Source organism: Mesoplodon mirus (genome assembly GCF_964341445.2).
Source record: "Mesoplodon mirus genome assembly, chromosome: 18".
In the NCBI taxonomy this organism is placed as follows: Eukaryota; Metazoa; Chordata; class Mammalia; order Artiodactyla; family Ziphiidae; genus Mesoplodon; species Mesoplodon mirus.
Window position 1 is genome coordinate 18,548,098 of NC_138994.1, and position 21,261 is coordinate 18,569,358.

Here is a 21,261-nt window from a genome sequence, read left to right on the forward strand (position 1 = left end):
TGGGGGGGATGCAAAGCACAACAAAACACAAGCAGCCATTCCCTGGATGAGCCATAGAGACAGCTTCCTAGGAAAGGGAGGGAGGGAGGGAGGGAGGGAGGAAGGGAGGGAGGAAGGAAGAAAAATGCAGGCCTGTCCCTGTATTGTTGATACCCTTGAAAAAGAAGAGACAAGCTAATTCTTTAAAGTCGGTCATTTCAACCTGAGTGCTGGGCACTGTCTGAAGTTAGAATTTGCTCAGCATGAGCGCCTGCCAGTCTGCGAAGTGGGTACATGCAGTTTTAGGGTGTTGGGCAGAAATTCTTTCTTCCTTGAGACCCAGGATCGTGGGCTGAAAGCAGAGGTCCGGCACTTGGGGGGCTAGCACCCTGAGACACAAGGGCTCCCGGGGGGCCAGATGAGCTGGCAGACGACCGCAGATCCCCACCAAGTCGGGGTGGGACCGGCCTGGGTCGGGAGAGCTACTCTGCTCGCTGCATCTGCAGGGGGTTGCCCAGCATGACCGGCATCTTCCCACCGGCAAGCGGCGAGGAAAGGGTGAGGCAGAACAAAACTGACCTTCTGGGAGCCTCCAGAACCAAATGAGGAGCTGATATCGGGGTAGGAAGGGAGGAGAGGAAGGGAAAGAAGACGGGCTTCCCCGGTAGCCCAGGTGGGTCCCCAAACAGTCCCCATCCTATGAGGGAGGTGCCTTGATGTCCCAGACCCTGTAAGCAACCCCCTTCTTGCCCAGGTGGCCGGGAACCTCCTCTTGGCTTGTTCCGCTTTGGTGCTGGGCTAGGTCCCAACCCACAGGAGTCAGACAGGAGGGCGATGTCCCCAAAGAAGGGAAACTGCCACTGGTCCGTTAACTGTGCTTAGGGCCCTGCTCTCCATCTGCAGATGGAGCCAACCCATGAGACTCCTCCATGAAGATGGCCCATCCTGGGAGCACTGCGCTTGCCCTCCAGGACCACCCTTCCTGTCTCTCTATGGCCTCTGCTTCCTTCCAGGTTCCCCACGTTGTGCAAATCCAGGGGCAGCGCTCACACTGTCTCCTACTGGGGCTGTGCTCTAGGGGCACAGGCTGGTGCCCCTGGGGGTGTCCCCGAGAGTCCCCAGGTCCTGTGAAGTCACTGCTGCCACTGAACCTTGTTGCTTCACACTAACTTCCCCTCCTCACTGGTCCCGAAGGCCTCTAGACCACCTCCTGCCCCAGAATCGGTAAGAATAAATATTCAAGCAATGGCAGTGGTGACCCACTTATTAGCAGATGCCACAGCTCCAGGGTACCGTGGTTGTTATTGAAAGAAAAGAGAAAGAGACCGTGGCAGGGAAGGGAGACGTCCTTGGGCAGACGCTCTGAGTTCCAGCACTACTCGAGTGAACGGAAGAAGCCCATCTCACTACCCAGGAGTGAGGGGCGGCAGGAAGACAGCAGGCAGATGGGCAGGATGCGCAGACACAGGTCACTGAGCCGATGCCATCCTGGGGCAGCGTCGCCCCAACCTCTGCAAACGTCAGGCTCCCAGGGCTGACGAGCAGGCGTGACCTGCCCCCTCGTTTCTGGGCTCTCATCTCTGCCTCAGCTCAGAGACCCTGGGGAAGTCATGGTCTCCAAGTCTCAGTTTTCTCTGCTGTGAAATGGGATGAGGCCACAGACCTTACTGTTTGGCTGGTAGGACCAAAGCGGAAACGAGAAAGTAATGGGTAACTTGCTACAGTGACGCAAACCACGCAGCAGGAAGGACCTGGCAGTGCTCGGCCTGGAGCCCCCACTCGGGTACGTCACTCCGTTCTCCACCCCACAACACAAAGGATGTTTCTTCCCCTGAATGGTACCGTTCTAGAAAGAGACTGTTTGGTTTTAAAAAGGGGATCGTGTGGGACTTCCCTGGTGATCCAGTGGTTAGGACTCTGTGCTCCCGATGCAGGGGGCCCGGGTTCGAGCCCTGGTCAGGGAACTAGATCCTGCATGCCCGCATTCTGCAACTAAGACCCGGAGCAGCCAAAAAAATAAGTAAACAAATAAAAATAAAAAGGGAATCGCGTGCTGTTTTAAACGTTGCCAGTGGCAGAGGCAAGCGTTGCCGTGTAAGACTGAGACAAGATGGATTCAGAAAACAGCCTCCTACCAGAGAAGGAGAGACCAGGACCCTGGGTGAAGGCCCAAAAGGACCCTTCACTGCTAACCTGAGCCCAAATCAGACTGACCTGCTCCTTTAGGAAGAGAGTTCAGCAGGCAGAACCCCCCCTGCAACCCCCAACACATACCCTGTTCCTTCAAGGGGTGTCCGCAGGGAGAGGCCCCTCTGTCCGGCAGCGGGTGGCAGGTCAGCTGCCAGGCACCTGCAGGCTGCACCTCTCTCCCAGCTCCCCACCCAGACCCCGGAGGTGGATCTCACAGCTCCTGCGTTCAAGGCAGCATGGCAAGCCAGAGTGACCTTGTCCTGTCTCAAAGCAGCCCACGAGGGGTCCCCTGCCCAACGCTGCCGGTTTGCGGCCGGTTCTCCAGCCAGGATGAGCTCCGCTCTGCCATCTGCGGGCCCAGCTCTGCCCGGCCGGGGCCTGCTGGGCCGCCGGCACCGCAGCGGCACCTGTCCACCTGTAAGCTGTGGAGGCCGCTCCAGCCAGCAGTGAGGAGGCTTCAGCACTGGGAGAGTCCCGCTGTCCCCCCAGGACTTCCCTCTGACACTCTCCAGGAGGCGGTACTGACAGGACCCGGGGCGCAAATGAGGCCAGACGGCCCTGCAGGAATGAGGAAAGAGAACAAGAGCGCCGGGCAGTGCCCTTGACTCAAGGGGACAGCGACACACGTCCTGCTTCCCAGACACTCGGGATGGTCTGATTCCTGGACGGAACTCATTTCCATATAACCCTGCCGTTCACCAGCAGCTCCTGACTCTTCCTCAGCGCGTAGGAAAATGAAATGCTAAATTCTGACTTTGTTTCCTACTCAAGCCAGAGATGCTCTGCAGAGAGAATCCCAGGACGTTCCCCAGCCTGGAGGCAAGGTTGCAGGTCTGAAAGCGCTGGGGCATCAACACTGTCCCATTTGATACTTCAGAGGAGCATGAGGGGTGGGCGGTGGGGCTCGGAAGATCAGATCCTGATGTTAATTCTCACGGGCCCTCATGACGGGGCCCAGGTCACTGCTGGCTCCAGCTGTGGCGTCTTGCTGGGACGCCCTGGGGGCACGTGTGACTCACGGGACCACCCCCACCTCACAGCGCCCTGCTCTGCGGCTACTCCAAGGAGGGAGAGAGAGAAATTGACTCATATCAGCTGCACCTGAATCACAGGATGTGGACGGAGGTCACAGGCTATGGGAGGGGAGGAGGAATTTTCCACTCATTAAGGTCAAGGGCTTTGGGAGGCGACCGGTAGCTGGTGGTAGAGAAAGCTCCCTTCTGACAAGTAATCATGATGCCACACAGGCTGGCCTCTGGAGATAGTTAATATCCCAAATATTCTCATTCTGTGTGTGCATCTCAGCAGCACTCCCGGGAAGACACAGAAGAGACTGCTTCCAGAGGACTTTCTAAAAATTAAACCGTAAAGTTAAAGCCAGAAAATACTGTCCTGGAATAGAAAAGAAGTGGCTATCAGAGGTCCTTTTGGACATGCAGGCCGGATAGGTGTATCGTTTACCTGAGACAAAGAAGTGGCTGTGCCTGGGGTGGGAAGGGGCTTTAAACCCGCCCGCCTCCGTGGCCAAAGCTGCAGCAGCAAAACAGCTGGTAGAAAGAGGCGCGACGGGAATCTCTAGGCGGGATGGACAATCCTCCAAACATGAATGACTGGGGGGTGAGGGGAAAGGATGCCCCTCTTCTCCCATGATCTGAAGGGGCCACTTGGTGGAACAAGGATGCAGGGATGAGCCCCGCGGGCCGGACTTGGAAGGGGAAGATGCTGTTAGCACCTGTCACAGAGCGCCCAGGATGGAGGAAGGAATCCCACGTCTGCCAACCCCCTCCTTCAGTCGCTAGGCCGCTTCCAACTCACTAAGAGGGGGTGGCCTGCAGAGGGACAGAGCCCCCCCGGTACTTAGGGTCAGGGGGCACAGCTCTGCGGAAGCCGCGGACCCCGGGAGCCACATGCAAAGTTGTAAAGTAACTTCTGAGACAACGCGAAGGTCCACCTGCCCTGAATTTCTCCAAACCAGACAGAAGAGCACGTCTGAACCGAAAACCTTCTGAGCAAACTGAAGTCCCCCGGCAGTGGGAGGTTGGCAACAACCCAGAGAGAACGGGCTGTTTCTGCTCAGCCCCATCCCCTCCTATTTCGTGCAGCTTTTGTGGGCCTGGTGGCAATTAGCTTTATGAGCTCTAAGTGCAATATCTGGGAGACGAAGGCAGTAATTAATGCCTGTCTGCTTTCCTGAAGGGTTCCTTCTGTTCGGTCAGACAGTTATTGAAATTCGGGCAGGGAGGCTTCCATCATGTGAAAGGTTTATAGGAATGAGAGGAAGAACAATTTAATAAGGCAGTAATGATGCTGCTAAATAATTCATCGGGCCAATGGCAGCAGCAATATTCCCAGCACTCGCTGTCTGTTCTGCCGATGGGCGGAGGAACGAGCCAGGCAGGTCCTGCACAGCCTCCAGCAGCGCCCCCGGTGAAGGCCTGCCGGAGGGGCTCTGCCGCTGACCCTCCATCCTGGACCTGCTCCTGGGCCTGTGCTGAGCCCCTTGGACCCTTTCTTCAACCTCCTCCTTCTGCCTGACTGTGCCGGTTAGAGATCCAGATGGGTCCTTACAATTACCAACACTTTTGCTAATTGTATCAATCACAGTTTGTTGAAATGCTGAGAGGCTAACAGGCCTCCGCTCTCCTGGGTTCTCCTGGTGGCCCTGCTGAGTTCTCTGCCTGCCCCCAAGGCTGGGGAAGTGGGGAAGGGGCCGGGAAACTAACCTGCCACCGAAGTCCCATCGGACCTCGGCTAAGATACAGTCCTCCTAGAAGACACCCTCCTGGCCGTAGCTGACCACCCGACTGCTCCAGAAACGCACAGAGGAAAACAAATCTCTCCCGGGGCTGGGGCCACAGGACTCCTGGAGTAGGTTGATAGGATGGGACTGGGAAGGCGAAACCACCATTCGGCTGTCCTTGGGGTTAACAAACTCAGAGCCGAATAACACAGGTGGCGGGGCCGCGGGAAGCTCTGCCAGGACAGGGATGATTAAGTCAAGAGGCGGATCCCTGAGACCCCCTGAGAGGCTGGCTCTCTCGCATCCCGCGTCCCACTCCACATCAGCTAAGTGGCCGCGTGTCAAGCTGTGTGTCGCCTAATGTACCTAAATCTGTGTCAGGGTTGAGGAGGGCCAGGAGGAAGCAGAGAGTATTAACAGACACCGCACAGGCGAAAGGGAACCATTTCTGAGTCGCGCCTGCAAAGCAGGCAGAGACAGACACCTGCCTCTGGTTTTGCGTCTTATTCCCCGAGACCCTTGGGACGCGTTATTCAGCTCCAGTTCCCTCCTTCGCCCACCCCCAGCCTGCCCCCAGCACAAAGCACTCAAGACGGAGCCTGAACATTCGTCTTCTTCCCTCGTCTGTGAGGAGCAGGGGAGACTGGGAGCGAGCTGGGCTGATCCCTCCTGATCTGGAGAGCTGTCTGTACCTGGGGTCAGCCGTGAGATGGCTCAGTCCCGCCTGCCTAGCCAGTAACCCCGGCATCCACTCACGCGCTCCTGGGCTGGCCGGGAGTGAGGTCAAAACAGGGAAAGTTTCCGGAAAGCCAGCCCTGGCCCTCTTACAGGGCTTTGATAAGCATGCCCCTCAAACCCCGAGATGAGTTTATAAGAGTTCACGGCCCTGGAGCTGGCGCCAACCCCAATGCCAACTCCAAACCACATACGATGGAAGCCCGGTGGCCGGGACACTCTAGGGTTGTCACTGTAGCCACATGATCCACTTTCTGCCTGGGACCAAAGCCCCAGTAATTAGCCAGGCTGTGGGGCTGTGTAGACTCTCAGCTCTGGGGAAAGTTCTAGCCGAGAGTGCAGGCTGCTCCCAGGTCCCTGGTCCCCCAGGCCAGCCTGGCCGACCACTCACCAGGTAGATGCGGTAGGCGTCCACGCGGTGCAGGGGCCCCCAGCACAGGTCCGTGTCGTTGTACTTGGCCTCGGCCTCCACTCCGCAGGAGTCGTTGCCCACGGAGCTGCTGATAGAGAGAACAATGGCTCAGTGTGGGCCTCCCTGCCTGGCCGGAAGCAGACAGAACCTGCCCTTACTGACCAGGGGCAACTGCTGCGCCCCACTCCTCCACCCCCCACCTGCAGCTTCAGGTCCCACGCTCTGACTCTCCACAAGCCATGTTCTTCTGTCTCTGGGGGCAGGCACCTTATTCCTTATTCCTGCTGCACTGTTTCCCGGCAACTGGTGGGAATTCCAGTCACCTTCCCAGCGGGGCAGGGATGGGGTCAGCAGTGAGCTGTGTGTCTCCGAAGGCCAGGACACACAGCTGGCTGTGATGCGTGCAGAAAAGGGCCTCAGACATGATGGACTCGCTTGGTGTTGGGCTTCTACCCTGAGAAAACACTGCCCTGACTGCCCAAGGAAGCCCCTCTGGCTGCAGCTGGTGTGGGGGGCAGGGGGGACACTCACCAGGTCACCTGCATCAGAGAGAAGGGCACGGCGGCAGCATAGATGGCCAGGTCCCCATACAGGTAGATGATGATGCAGAAATAGAACAGGTTGACCCCCACTGAAAGCAACAAAGCCATCGGTCAGGAAGCCACAGGGAGACGCCGGCCTGCTTTTATTTATTTATTTATTTATTTTTTGCGGTATGCGGGCCTCTCACTGTTGTGGCCTCTCCCGTTGCAGAGCATAGGCTCCAGACTTGCAGGCTCAGCGGCCATGTGGGATCCTCCCGGACCGGGGCACGAACCCACGTCCCCTGCATCGGCAGGCGGACCCTCAACCACCGTGCCACCAGGGAAGCCCCGGCCTGCTTTTTTGATGACTACAGCTCTACCTCATCCACGGCTTTCGTTCTCCAAGTGGAGTGGGAAAACAACCCCCAAGTCCTGTTTCTCATTCTGGCTACCGACACTGAGATGCTGGTGGGAGACACATCTGCCTGTGACTGTCGCCCGGTGGTAAGCGGGACTGGATCAGAGAGGTTCTGCATCCAGGGTGAGTGTGGGGCATGGACTGGCCAGGGAGGACCTGGAGGCGTCTTCGCGCTCGGGACAGGCTGCCCAGAGGGGAGAAGGAGGGATGGCCTGAATCAGGGCCTGAACCCCCGGGCTCGCCTGGACCAGGGCCTCCTTCGCAGCCGCACACAGGGCTCTAAGATGAAAGACTGAGGGATTGAAAAGAAGAGAACAGGAAGTGGCCCAGCTCCGGAAGCTGAAATCAGGAGGGTGAAAAGCCCTTGATTTCCAAAGACCAAGTGCCTCATTCTGAATGTGGCCCATCACCAAGCACCCAAGAGGAAGAAGGGTGGCCTGGGTGCGCTGGAGAGGGAGAGAGTGGCAGGAGTGGGACGGCTCACTTCCCTCCTTACAGGAAGCGTCTGCAGGGGAGGATGCTGACTTTGGAAGGGACGGGACGTCGAAGCTCCCTCTGCAGAGGCAAACCTTGGTCCCCTCTCCCTCCAGGAGGGGCCTGGACTAGCAGGCGGGAACTCAGGCTCTGGTCTTCATCCCATCAGCCTCTTCTCCTGACCCTGGCAAGTCCCTGACCGTCTCTAATCCTGTGTAGTGAGAAGAATTCAGCCAGTGCTAAATTCCATACGTGATTCCAGCTACAAAGATCAGGCGTAAAAGTGCTGAAAAAAGCATCCGGGCCCTACAACCTCAGGGTCGTGGCCCCAGAAGGCCAGTCTCAAACTCCCATTCAGACTGATTGTTTGTTTTTGGTTTCACCGATCTTAAGCTGCTGGATTCTCCGAGAACAGAAAGAAAAATGAAGTGACAGTTCCCTTCTAATCCAGGTGGCTCAGATGAGCCTCTAGGTCCCGGGGTAAAGCCAGGGACATGTTACTCCTGGGCTATTTGAGGTCGGTTCTGCTCTTAGGAGCCTAAGTGGAAAAGACTCGGAAGATATTGTTCTTGAAAGAACCCTGGATGTCCAAGCTCAGTGGCCCCTGGGGTAGCTGCCACTCACCCCCAGGCTCCGAGCCCTTGCTCCTGCAGGGAGGCACCGCCCCTCCCTACTCCCAGCCTTTTCTCCACCTGCCGTGGACTCATGTCCGCTGTTTATAAAACTGTCACTGGCCCTCCCTGATCAATAAATTTCATTACGAGACACAAAGTGGGAGGATCAATGAACTTCCTTGAGGACAGCAATGACCAGGACTGGCATTTCTTATTACAAGGACTGAGTCTGGACCCCAAGGGAGCCTTGTGTGGAGAGTCGCAGCCCTCCCAAAGGTGAAGGTGACGGTCTATGAATTACGATAGAGCCAAGCAGTGGTTTCAACTGGGGGTGATTTTGCCCCCCACCCCCTACTGGGGACATTTGGCAAAGTCTGAGGACATTTTTGATTGTCACGACTGGGCGGTGCTACCGACGACTAGTGGGTAGAAGCCAGGGATGCTACTCAACATCCTACAACACACAGGGCAGGCCCTGCAATGAAGAAGGACCCAGCCACACAGCTATAGTGGCGAGCTTGAGAAACCCAGGAGCAGGTGGGAAGACAGCATCCTTTAAGTCTGAGCTGCTCTTGTACGAACGTGTTTATTTTCTATCAGATTTGGGTAAACTAGGAGTCTAGTCTGTGGGGCACACACACACACACACACACACACACACACACAAAGACAAAACAAAACCAGGGCTTCCCTGGTGGCGCAGGGGTTAAGAATCCTCCTGCCAATGCAGGGGACACGGGTTTGAGCCCTGGTCCGGGAAGACCCCACATGCCGCGGAGCAACTAAGCCCGTGCGCCACGACTACTGAGCCTGCGCTCTAGAGCCTGCGAGCCATAACTACTGAGCCTGTGCGCCTAGAGCCCATGCTCCACAACAAGAGAAGCCACCGCAATGAGAAGCCCGCGCACCGCAACTGAGAGTAGCCCCCGCTCGCCACAACTAGAGAAAGCCTGCACGTAGCAATGAAGACCCAACACAGCCAAAAATAAATAAATAAAATAAATAAATTAAAAAACAAAACAAAACCACAAGTTCCTAGAATTCTTAAAGAAATCAGGGCGGACTGTGAAACATGAAAATTAGGAAGGACGTTTAAGAGGTATGTGTCCCCCCTCCAACGTGCATTTTATTTCAGAAGCTTGCATTTGGGAGGAGGCTGTGCAGCAGCCAGAAGGAAAGGCTTGCCTCTCTGATCTGAGTCTAATGAGATGGGGAGAGATAGAAATGGAACAAAGGAAAAGCACAGAAGTGGGCCAGACACAACCAATCTGGTTTTTTTTTTTTTTTTTTTTTTTGTGGTACGCGGGCCTCTCACTGTTGCGGCCTCTCCCGTTGCGGAGCACAGGCTCCGGACGTGCAGGCTCAGCGGCCATGGCTCACAGGCCCAGCCGCTCCACGGCATGTGGGATCTTCCCGGACCGGGGCACGAACCTGTGTCCCCTGCATCGGCAGGCGGACTCTCAACTACTGCACCACCAGGGAAGCCCCAATCTGTTTTTTTAAAATAAATATATTCATTTTTATTTATTTGTTTTTAGCTGTGTTGGGTTTTTGTTGCTGCGCGCAGGCTTTCTCTAATTGCGGCGAGTGGGGGCTACTCTTCATTGTGGTACATGGGCCTTTCACTGTGGTGGCTTCTCTTGTTGCGGAGCATGGGCTCTAGGCACACAGGCTTCAGTAGTTGTGGCACACGGGCTCAGTAGTTGTGGCTTGTGGGCTCTAGAGCACAGGCTCAGTAGTTGGGGCGCACGGGCTTAGTTGCTCCGCGGCATGTGGGATCTTCCCGGACCAGGGCTCAAACCCGTGTCCCCTGCATTGGCAGGCAGATTCTTAACCACTGCGCCACCAGGGAAGCTCCCAATCTGGTTTTGATAAATTCTGAGAACCCTCAGTGAGGCTAGTCTGGTGGGGAGGACGGAGGGAGGCAGACCCCGAGGCAACCTCAATCAGGATCTTCTGTCACATCACACCATGGTGATAAACGGACCACCGGATGTCCTAAGAAGCCATTGAAAATATTCTAGATTCTAGTTTCCACAATCTCTCTCGGCTCTAACTTAGTGCGGCCACATTCAAGACAGGAAAGAACCAAGGGAGACGCTCCCCTTTGCAAACAGGGGCTTTGACAAAGGGGCACAAAATCTCCCAAGGTAACTGAAAGGTCAAGGATTTTTTGAGATGTGTCTGACTTTCTGTGAAAGATCGAACATTTTACAAAACTAAACCCAAAATAGCTCAGCTTCCAAAAGAACAAGATTTGGAACAGAGGTCTAAGCTACTGTTGCTGGAACCAACAAGGCAGCACCTGAGCTGGGTGCTAATCTTCCAACCCCAACAAGCCGCAGGTGGAGCACGCGGAGAGGTCACGATTAGATGCGCAGAGTCCAGACAGCAGTCCTGAGCGTGGGCTCCTAGCGCCCTCTGCTGGCCACCAGGAAGACACACAGACAGACACACAGACACAGACACACACACACACAACTCTACTGTCAGGATTAGATGCACAGAGTCCAGACAGCAGTCCTGAGCGTGGGCTCCTAGCGCCCTCTGCTGGCCACCAGGAAGACACACAGACAGACACACAGACACAAACACACACACACACAACTCTACTGTCAGGATTAGATGCACAGAGTCCAGACAGCAGTCCTGAGCGTGGGCTCCTAGTTCCCTCTGCTGGCCACCAGGAAGACACACAGATACACACAGACAGACAGACACACACAGACAGACAGACACACACACACACACACACACACACACACACACAACCCTACTGTCAGGATTAGATGTGCAGAGTCCAGATAGCAGTCCTGAGCGTGGGTTCCTAGCGCCCTCTGCTGGCCACCAGGAAGACACACAGACACACACAGACACACAAACAGACACATACACACACCCCTACTGTCACAAGGTGGTTGCTCTGTCCTGTCCTAAATAGAACAGTCCAGAAGAAAAGAGAAGACAAGTCAGAAGTAATCAAGCAAGAGGCACAGAACCGCCAGCTGCCTCCACTGGCTTCCTTCCTTGGAAAGCTGCTTGGGACTCTCAACCTGTATGAGCTGTAGTCACTAAGTAGCTGCTGCTTTATTCCTGATGCGCTGATGAACGGGGAGGAATCCAGGAAAACACCCTGAAGTGGGTCAGGCCTCTCAGCAAGGCGGTTTTGCAGGTTGAGGATCTGCCCCTCCCCCTCGCCTGCCCCGTCCCTAGTTGAGGCGGAACCCCCGCTCCGGTTGCCCCGGCCCCCAGGAAGGCTCCAGCTCTCCGCCTGCCCTTGCCCCGCCTGGAGAAAGCACTCCCACCTTTACTGAAGAACATGGAGGCCATCTGCCCCATCTCCACCCGGTCTGTGATCTCAAAAAGGTTCGGGGATCCGTGCCTCTCTGTGGAGCCAAGAAGAAAGAGGAAATGTTTTTTTTTTTTTTTTTCTCATGAGGAAAAGCTCTTAGAAGGGGTGCTGAGTTCACTGAATTCTCCAGAATAATGACATCCCAACGGGTTCGAACTCTTGAGAAAAGGTTTTCCTAATGTTTCCTGCTTGAAACATTTTGAAATATCTAGAGGGACTTCCCTGGCGGTCCAGTGGTTAGGACTCCACACTTGCACTGCAGGGGGTGTGGGTTTGATCCCTGGTTGGGGAACTAAGATCCTGCATGCCATGCGGCACGGCCATAAATAAACAGACTAAATTAAATAAGTAAATAAATATATAAATAAGTAAATAAATAAATCGTCTATAGAAAGGGATCCCAGGGGTGCTCACTGTGGGGTGAGAGGGAAGGCTGGGATGCTTCGCCCTGGTGCAACTGGAGTGTGTGCGTGTGTGAGTGTGGGTGTGTGGTTGAGTGTGTGTGAGAGTGTGTGAGCGTGTGTGTGCACGTGTGAGTTGTGTGTGGGTGTGTGGTTGACTGTGTGTGAGTGTGTGAGAGTATCTGTGAGTGTATGTGTTAGTGAGACTGTGTCTGAGAGACTGTGTGTGAGCGCGCGAGCGTGTGTGAGCGTGTGCGTGCACACGTGTGTGCATGTGTGAGTGTGGTGTGAGTATGTGCATGTGTATGAGTGTGTGTGTGCATGAGGGCATGTGTGCGCATGTGTGTGAGTGTGCGTGTGTGTTGGGATAGGAGGAAGGACAGAAGTCAGAGACCTGGCATTTCCTTGAGCTTCCGGGGGCCGAGGTGAAGGGCCCTCCGCAAGCTGCACACGCCAGTTAGCAGTGGAGATAGCAGGGCCGGTGCTGTGCTCTACTGTTCCACGGCGCCTTCCGCGGCTCAACCCTCAGGTGGTAAATGCCAGAGCGTCTCTGTAGGGAGTCCCCCGGGCCCTACTTTCCCTACGAGTAAGGGAAAGCCCGCGGACCAGAGGGAAGCACGGGCCAGCCCAGAGCCCCAAGACTTACGCACAGACAGGATGGGCCGTTTCTCTGCCCGCTCGTCGTTGTCCCGGGTGAGAACATCACTGTCGGAGGCCGTGGAGGAGTCATCGTCTTCCTCCTCCTGGGGCGGGGGACGGGGAGGATGAGAACACACGAGGAAACAGAGGGCACACAGCTCTACAGCAAACCCCTGGGGCAGCCAATGGAGAGCCTGCTTCCTTTGTAATTTCCTTCTAGAAGGTGTCTGCTGAGGAAGCTTTCAACACTTCCCTGCTGTCACATTAGAGGGACAGACACACTGGGAGGGAGAAGCTGCGGCACAGTTCCTGGGTACAAAGGTTCAGAATGACTGAGCCAGCTCAAGGCCGGGGGTAGTAGGAGGGACCAACAAGGGGACGTTAAAAGAGCAGAGACTGCAGTTTGTTCTGTAAGCTGACATGGCTGTGAACTTCAGCTCTGGGCTGGGGTCCTGGAGCAGCGCTGTGGTCAGGAGCCCTCCAGGTGTCGGGAGGGAGAGGACTGGCTGCTGAGGGCCACCTCCTTGCACACGACTGCCTGGGGGCACTGCCAGGAGCCAAGAGCAGCACACACACCTGATGGGTTTCCATTCTCTTCCAGCGGAGCTGAGCGTTGGCTGCCGCCATGGCCTCCACCACAAAGGTAGTTGTCACAAAACTGCAAGGGAAGGCCACGTGTTAACTGAGAAAGGCAGGGAGGAGTTTGGGGAAGGTACAAAGTAAAAGGAAAAGCCATTTAAGACCTGACCCAACCAGTAAGCCCAAAGCATTCTCTCTCCTGAGGAAGGGATGGCAACTTCTGAGATGGGTCTGACCTGATAAAAAAGCATGTGTGAATACGTGGTGCCTCTCATGGTCTCCCTGACGTCTGTCTATATTTAGAATGTGTTTCCAGGGCACTGAAAAGAAGGGTGTGAAATAAGCTGACGGGAAGGAGAGAAAGTGAGCCTGGGGGAGAGGTGCTCCCTCGCCTGGGGGGCAAGGAGGTACTGCTCCCCAGAAGGGGCCTGTCGGGGGGCAGAGGTGGGAGAGGTGGGAGGACGGACACCAGGTCATGCTCTAAGCTGGGAAGAAGAGGCTGCTCCACAAGGGGGCCCTCGCAGAGCTTCTGGGAGGGGCAGCAGGCAGCTCTCAGCTCTCCTCGCTAGCCAAGCGGTCAAGCCCCAGCTACACACACTAATGGACGGAGCACAGGTGTGGATGTAATTGAAAAGGGGGACTTCCCTGGTGGCGCAGTGGTTAAGAATCCGCCTGCCAATGCAGGGGACACGCGTTCAAGCCCTGGTCCGGGAAGGTCCCACATGCCGCGGAGCACCTAAACCCATGCACCACAACGACTGAGCCTGTGCTCTAGAGCCCGCGAGCCACAACTACTGAGCCCATGCGCCTAGAGCCCATGCTCCAAAAAAAGAGAAGCCACCGCAATGAGAAGCCCACGCACCTCAATGAAGAGTAGCTCCCGCTCACCGCAACTAGAGAAAACCCGCACGCAGCAACGAAGACCCAATGCAGCCAAAAGTAAAATAAATTAATTAAAAAAAAATAATAATTGAAAAGGACACTTGGCTCTGGAATCATCCTCTTCTTCTTTTTTGGGGGGGTACCTTTACTTTCCTAATAATCTGGTTAGTATTAAAATAACTGTTACTTCAATATTAGTTATTAAAATAAACTACAATATATTAGTGCATAATGTATTTTTTAAAATATTAATTAATTAATTAATTAGGTTGCGCTGGGTCTTCGTTGCAGCAGGTGGACTCCTTAGTTGCAGCTCGTGGGCTCCTTAGTTGTGGCAGGCGAACTCTTAGTTGTGGCATGCATGTGGGATCTAGTCCCCTGACCAGGGATCAAACCTGGATCCCCTGCATTGTGAGTGCGGAGTCTTAACCACTGCGCCACCAGGGAAGTCCCAATAAACAACGTATTAATAAGTTAAAGTATACCAATAAATTAATATATTTAATAAATTAAAACATATTAATAAATTAAAATACGTTCACATTCTAATTTCCTAATAATCTGGTCTGAATCAAAAGGGAAATTGGGAGGTGGCACCAGACGTTTGCTGAGAAGTCAGACTAGAGTGAAAAATCGTCTTTACTTAAGGAAACGGGAGAGACACGGATGACAGGGGGAGGGCTCTCCTCAGCAGCCGGTAGTACAGGGAGGGCCGCTTTCCTGCTGATAAAACCTGAGGAATGACTCCGTCCTTGCTGAAATGACCCGGGATGGAACATGCATCTCCCTGTTTCTTGCAGCCACCCGGCCTGCCGCCAGACTCGACCCCAAGCCCCTGCCCCGGGCGCTGTCACCTGCTGCAGGCTGGCTGCCTGGCCCAGCAGTCAGGTGGCTGCGGGGGGAGGAACGACACAGAGGTTAACCCACACCCACTCCATCTCCGTACGGGTGGGGCAGCCGTCTCTGAAACTCCCACTCCGGCCACCGCAGCACCTCCTGGAAAGGTTTCTCACTACCTTGCCTAAGTGACCGTTTTAAGGGCTTTAGATTTCCCCTTCTTTTGGGAAGTAAAACTAAAATCAATCTTAAGGCATAAAGAGGCTTCTCCAGGCTGCACAAAGCCATGTCTGAACGCAGATGGGTTGAGCGGGGTTGGGGCGTGGCGGCCCCTAGCTGTGGGCCCCCAAAAATCACTTCCCGTTCAGGTGGCTGCCTGCACTGAAGGTCCTTTGAAGGGGACTGCAGGGTCACAGAAAGACAAGGACTTCTGGGGCTCTCGGTCACCAGGGCTCGCAGTATGTAATGAGCCAACAGTCCCTCGAGGCTGGCTGCAAACCCCCCAGAAGAAAACGTGGGGAGAAACTGAAGAACACGGGTGCTTTCCCATCCTGTGCAGCCTCCTCTAGGTCTTAACTCACTTCAGCTACTAAACTGTTTCATTCCTCCACTAGTGCCCCCTCCTTCGTCCTTCCAGTCTGCTGCCCTCCATGGCCACGGACCACCTACTTCAAACCGTGGCCACCCCAGGCTCCTGAACCCCTCACCTCACTGTACGTTCCCCCTTATCACTCATCGCCTAACGTGCTCTACACTTGTTATCTTCACTACTGATTGTCCGTCTCCCTGGAGAAGAGAGGTAAGTCTGCGAGGGCGGGGATCTCTGCTCCGTGCAGTGCAGCAGAACCCCAAGCACCGAAGAACAGGGCCTGCTGCTGCTTCTCTAGGGGATGGCGCCCCTTAGGGGTGGTTCCAGGTGTTCCCTCCCCCCTCTTTTTTTGCAGCTTTCGGGTTCCTACCAGCTTGAGGGGGCTGGAAACGCTCAGTCCTAAATCCCTTCCTAGCCTGGGGCACCTGCCTGTGAGAGCCCCGAGGAGCCGTCCGTAGAAGCACCAGCTGGTGGATCCCAGGTGAGTCCCACACACCTGCGCAAGGTGCGGGCGCCCCTGAAGGCTGAGGCAGGCGCTGGCCTCCTATTTGCTGCCGAGGACAAAGCCAGGCGAGATTAACACCTAACCTGCTGACTCTGTGGAACTATCTTAGACAAATTCTAAATTCCAAACCGATTTCCCGTTATCTCCTGAAACATTCGTGAGATTCTCTTCTGTGGTTAGGTGGGACTTTCTCAGGGAACAAACGTCGATGGTAACATTAAGAAAGGTACAACAGCGGAGGCAAAGCAGCTGGGTAAGAGACACACGAGCACCACGGTGAGACACCCCACAGCCCAACTGGAGGTCTTCACTTCTCAGTGATTGGGGTTGGAGAACCGCTCCATCAGAGCGAGCCCCTGAGACCTCTGGGCCTCCTTTCCTGGCTCTGGGCACCTGTTAGGATTCCCTCACCACAGACGTCTTCCCCCACACTGATGGAGAGAGCTCGGGCTTCCTGGGTAGACTCCCCCAGCTCTGCCCCCAGCCCCCCGGGGGTGGCCTCTTACCTCATGAAGCCCAGGAACACCAGCAGGACCAGGCTGACAAGCCACCCAGCCGTGGCAAAGGCCTTGGGCATGGTGAGCGCACCAGTGCCCACGATGAGGTTAAACATATACACCAGTCCGACCTGGAAGCAAGAGAGGTGACATTCGAGCCCAGAAATTAATGAGCCTCACCCCCGAACGGCTCCCAAGGGTGACCCTGGGCAACGGCAAAACCGTGGAGGCCAGGAGGCCAGGCCTTAGCCAGGCAAGCGGGTAAGCAGGGAGGGCTCCACCCAGGTTCCAGGGAGGCGGGATCTGCAGCCGGCTGCTGGGAGCCAAACGTGAACACCTGGAAGACTGAGGCCCCGGCTTCCATCAGTCTTTTCAAAATGTCTCTGGTGATGGGTTTGATTCTCCACTTCGGTTGTCATCAGCCCCATCACCTCATCAGTGCATACTGTTCAGAGCCATGTCTCAGATGACAGCTCTGTGCTCAACCGGACTGCAGGTTTCCTGAGGATGGGCCAGCACATCTGGGGTACCCGGCACACGGATCAACCCACAGTGCTGACCCCCCCAAAAAACTCCCACTTTTTCAAGGCCACTGAGCATGTGACCCAATCCTCCTCTCCGCCCATTCCTGCCAATGCCCTTTGGGATGTCGACGTTCACGCTGCTTCCCTTTTCCTGCCCTCTTCCCGGTACTAACTTCAGGGATTAAAAGAAAAAAAAGATAATTCACGTGCCATAAAATTCACCCTTTTAAAGTACACAGCCTTTCAGTATATTCACAAGTTCTGCAACCAGCATCACCATCTAATTCCATTTCATTACCCCACAGAGAAACCCCCTACTCACCAGCAGCCCCTCCCCCTCTCCCCTGGCAACCAGCCTCCCAGCGGAATTACTGGGTCACTGACTTCAGGTTTTTTTTTTTTTTTTTTTTTTTTTTGTCATACGCGGGCCTGTCTCTGCTGTGGCCTCTCCCGCTGCAGAGCACAGGCTCCAGACGTGCAGGCTCAGCGGCCATGGCTCACGGGCCCAGCTGCTCCGTGGCATGTGGGATCTTCCCAGACCGGGGCACGAACCCGTATTCCCTGAATCGACAGGCGGACTCCCAACCACTGAGTCACCAGGAAGCCCCTGACTTAACTCACACCAACTTGACTCTAGCTCAGCTAATTACAATTATTCCCTTCTCGGGCTCTCGATCATGAAATCCCTTTCTCTGACCTGAAGCCCCTGCCGCCTACAACCCTGTGCACTCCCACTGACCCGCCTTTGTCCTCATCATGATGTCCAGTTCCCCCAAACCCTCCCTACCCTGGCCACCACCTCCACGGTGGCCTCACTGACAATCGGCCGGTTGCTCAAAGCTCACACTGCCCCGAGCTCCCCACACCTTCCCCGTTCTAACCTCTCCGGCCCCCAGCCTCAGAGACGACCCGGCACCCGCTTCCTCGACTCCCTAATAGGAAGCTGCTAAAGGCTCCTGGAATTTTAAAAAAATTCTAACCATGAGTCCCCTAACAGATGGTCTCTTCACCTGCGGGCCAGCAGCAACAGATTTTCTTTACTCCTCCCTGTGGACTTGCGAGTATTTCCCACGCACGTAAAGGCTCCAAACCTCAATCTCCAAGTCCCAGACTCACGGCTCCCATCTCTCCCAGATGAAGGCTGCACCTCCAACGCTACGGAGGGGACGGAGACCATCTGACACGCGCTCCCCAAGCCTCGCTCCTTCCAAGCTCAGAAGTCAGTATCGGCATCCCCTCTGCCCCCTCCCCATGTCTGGGGGAGCACAGGTGCTTCCTCTTCCCTGACAGGCTCAGCCCTGCACCTGAGCTGGGCTCGGCTCTTTCTGGAATCCTCTCCTCCTCCTAGCTCTCTTCCCCTCTGACTGCGAACGCTCTCGACACCTTTAAAACGTTGCCCTCTCACTTTCCCTCAACCCGACTCCTTGAAGGAGCAACCTATATCCTCTGCCTTCATTTCCAACTTCCTGTAGTTTGTGGTTTCCATCCCCAGAACTCTTTTGAAACTGCATTCTTAAAAATCACCAATGACCTCCTATTTGCCAAATCCAACGGCTTTCTTAGACTTAATCTTTCTTGCACTTCTGACGTTAGCGGTCTCTTTTTCTCTCTACGTTCCTTTTCCTCAGCAACATCATTCAATCCCAAGGCTTTAACCATCATGGCGGACTGTATTTCTCTTAGTGCAAGCCTTTCTGCAGACCTCAAATCCAACTGCCTGCTGGTCACCTCCACCTGGACACCCCAGCGTGGCCTCAGCTCCCCATTTCCCCTCCATATCCCAGTGCTAGTGGTTTTATTTTTGAAGAGTCTTTTGTGGGTGCCTCTGGCTCCTATTCCATTTACAATTCAAGTGAACCATTTCTGGCCTGGCCTATGACAGTAGGTTCCTAACTGGTCTCCCTGTACTCCACTAAATTGGCTAACTTACAGTTTGCTTTACCACTTGTTTCTGGTCATGAGAAGACAAACACCAGAAACACCTATTCATCGCTCGTTTTCACTTCCCCCTTCTGAGAAATACACACTTTTCTGTATTTAAATTTTTTTCCAAGATAACCATGTGCCACATTCTGAATCAGAAACACACAAATTAGAGCCCATTCTCAGACCAGCCTCAGTCAGATCAAAAAAACAAGACGAAACAGAGATAGGGAAGCATCAGCTACCATTCTGGGGCCCTTGACAGGGAGGGACAGGATTCCGGGCAGGTGCTGACTGGCCGTGTGAGTGCTGGACAAACGGGAGGGCGTCCTGTAGAGAGGAAACAGCTCTGCCCAGGGCCCATGTACACTTGACACAGGGCACCAAGCCCTTGTGCCTCCCACCCAGCCCCTCAACTCCCGCCCACCATGAGGGGCCCATTCAAACGTTTGTCCCACCATAAAGCCCTTCCCAGTCTCCCACACCCATCTTGCTCCCTCTCTCAAAGCCCTGGAGCAAGAACACTTCTTACGCCCTAGTTTGAGTTTTTGATGTTGATGTGTTTATCTTTTCCCCACTATTAAATCTGAGGCTCTGCATTTCTCGGGGTGCCTGGCACACGGCCTCCATATGGGGGTCCTCAACGGCTCTGGCTCAGGTCCTCTCTGCCGTGAACCTGACAGTCTTCGTCCCCTTTTAAACGTCAGGGTCTCACTCTGATCCCCCAGGCAGATCCCAGAAGGATTAAGACAAGTTTGAATCATCTTCCTCTAGCTCCTGATTGGATCACAAAACCATGATGTGGTTGCCCTGCCAGGAGTCTTGGCCCAGGGTGATGTTATGAGAATAAATGTGAGGGTGACAGCTGGCCTTCTGAATTGACTTTTCACAAATGGGAACGTCTACAAACTTTGACTTTTGTTGGGTTTAACTTCAAGCACCGGCGCTCTGAGGCGGGTACATCCAGGTGTGGGCTCGTTTGCTCACTTACTCCACAGTTACCGAGAGCCTTCCACGGTCCTGGCCCTGTGCTCGGAGCCCAGAGAATGACAGCGAGCAAGATGGACAGGAGGACACAGACAAGAAAACAAACGATGATTACCGCCTCAGAGAAGCGTTTTGAAGGAAAGAAGGGGCTCCGTGACAAAGAACAGTGGGTCAGCCCTTCAAGTAGAGGACGGCCTCATGGTGACATTCAAGCCAGGACCTGAAGGCCGAGCAGGAACCACCCAGGCAAAGGGCCAGGGAAGACACTGGCAGGTAGGAAGGCCTATGGTGGGAGAGGGAGAGGGGTGTTTCAGGGACTCTGAGGCCAGCATGGCTGCAGGCAGACTCCCGGGCCCTGGCGCACGGGACAGGGAGTTCAACGTCACAGGCAGGGTTGAAAGCAGGACGCTAAGAGACCAGGTCCTGGTCAATGATCTAACGTCTGATCTCCCCGCAGCTTTGTTCTCTGCGTATTGCTTTTATAAGCTCTAACACTTTGAAGGGCAGAACCTTATTTCTTTACGGAAAACAGCCCTGGTGGGCTTCCCTGGTGGCGCAGTGGTTGAGAGTCCGCCTGCCGATGCAGGGGACATGGGTTCGTGCCCTGGTCCGGGAAGATCCCACATGCCGCGGAGCAACTGGGCCCGTGAGCCACAGCTCTTGAGCCTGCGCGTCCGGAGCCTGTGCTCCGCAACATGAGAGGCTGTGACAATGAGAGGCCCGTGCACCGCGATGAAGAGTGGCCCCCGCTCGCCACAACTAGAGAAAGCCCTCACACAGAAATGAAGACCCAACACAGCAAAAATAAATAAATAAATATATAAATTTAAAAAAAAAAAAAAGAGAAAGCAAAGAGGCCTAAGAAAGTGATGGTTCTCAGCCAAAAGTTTTATGGGGATGGGACTTCCCTGGTGGTCCAGTGGTTAGGACTCTGTGCTTTCACTGCATGGGGCACAGGTTCGATCCCCGGTCGGGGAACTAAGTTCCCGCAAGCCATGGGGCGCGGCCAAAAAAAAAAAAGTTTTATGGGGAAATTAAGTAGTACAAGAAGCATTTGTGAATTCAGGGATGCCTGAAGGTCTTGGGATGTAAAAGTCAAGGGTCTACTGTCAAGCAGTGTTTCTCAGCCTGAGTGCTGCTGACATTTGGGGCCAGATCACTCTTTGCTGTGGGCCTGTTCTGTGGATTGTAGGACGTTTAGCAGCATCCCTGGCCTGTACCCACTAGATTCCAGTACCCCCCACCTTGACCTTGTGTTGCGATGGTCACAACATCTACCAGACATTGCCAAATGTCCCCTGGGAGGCAAGACTGCCACCAGCTGAGAACCACCGCTGATAAAGATGCAGTGAAATAAACACACTCCCAATGGAAACTTCAAATAAACCTCAGTGAAACAGACTCTTTACAAACTTGACAAGGAAGTTAATTAGGGGTCAACTATTGGCAGTCAGGAGCAG

General features: G+C 54.7%; 1 protein-coding gene across 2 annotated transcripts in view; it reads right to left on the bottom strand.

Annotated features, from left to right (window-relative positions):
• Positions 1 to 21,261, bottom strand: part of TMEM104 (transmembrane protein 104) — a 56,745-nt gene that overhangs the window by 31,633 nt on the left and 3,851 nt on the right. Inside the window, exons 3-8 of one of the 2 annotated variants that reach the window (XM_082604887.1) lie at positions 16,377 to 16,498; positions 13,055 to 13,136; positions 12,486 to 12,582; positions 11,392 to 11,472; positions 6,588 to 6,687; positions 6,036 to 6,141 (exon numbers count right to left, since the gene is read on the bottom strand). In XM_082604887.1, the coding sequence (XP_082461013.1) occupies positions 6,036 to 6,141; positions 6,588 to 6,687; positions 11,392 to 11,472; positions 12,486 to 12,582; positions 13,055 to 13,136; positions 16,377 to 16,498 (588 nt within the window). Of the gene's footprint in view, positions 1 to 6,035; positions 6,145 to 6,587; positions 6,688 to 11,391; positions 11,473 to 12,485; positions 12,583 to 13,054; positions 13,137 to 16,376; positions 16,499 to 21,261 lie in introns of both variants that reach the window. The other variant, XM_082604886.1, reaches the window with a different exon arrangement.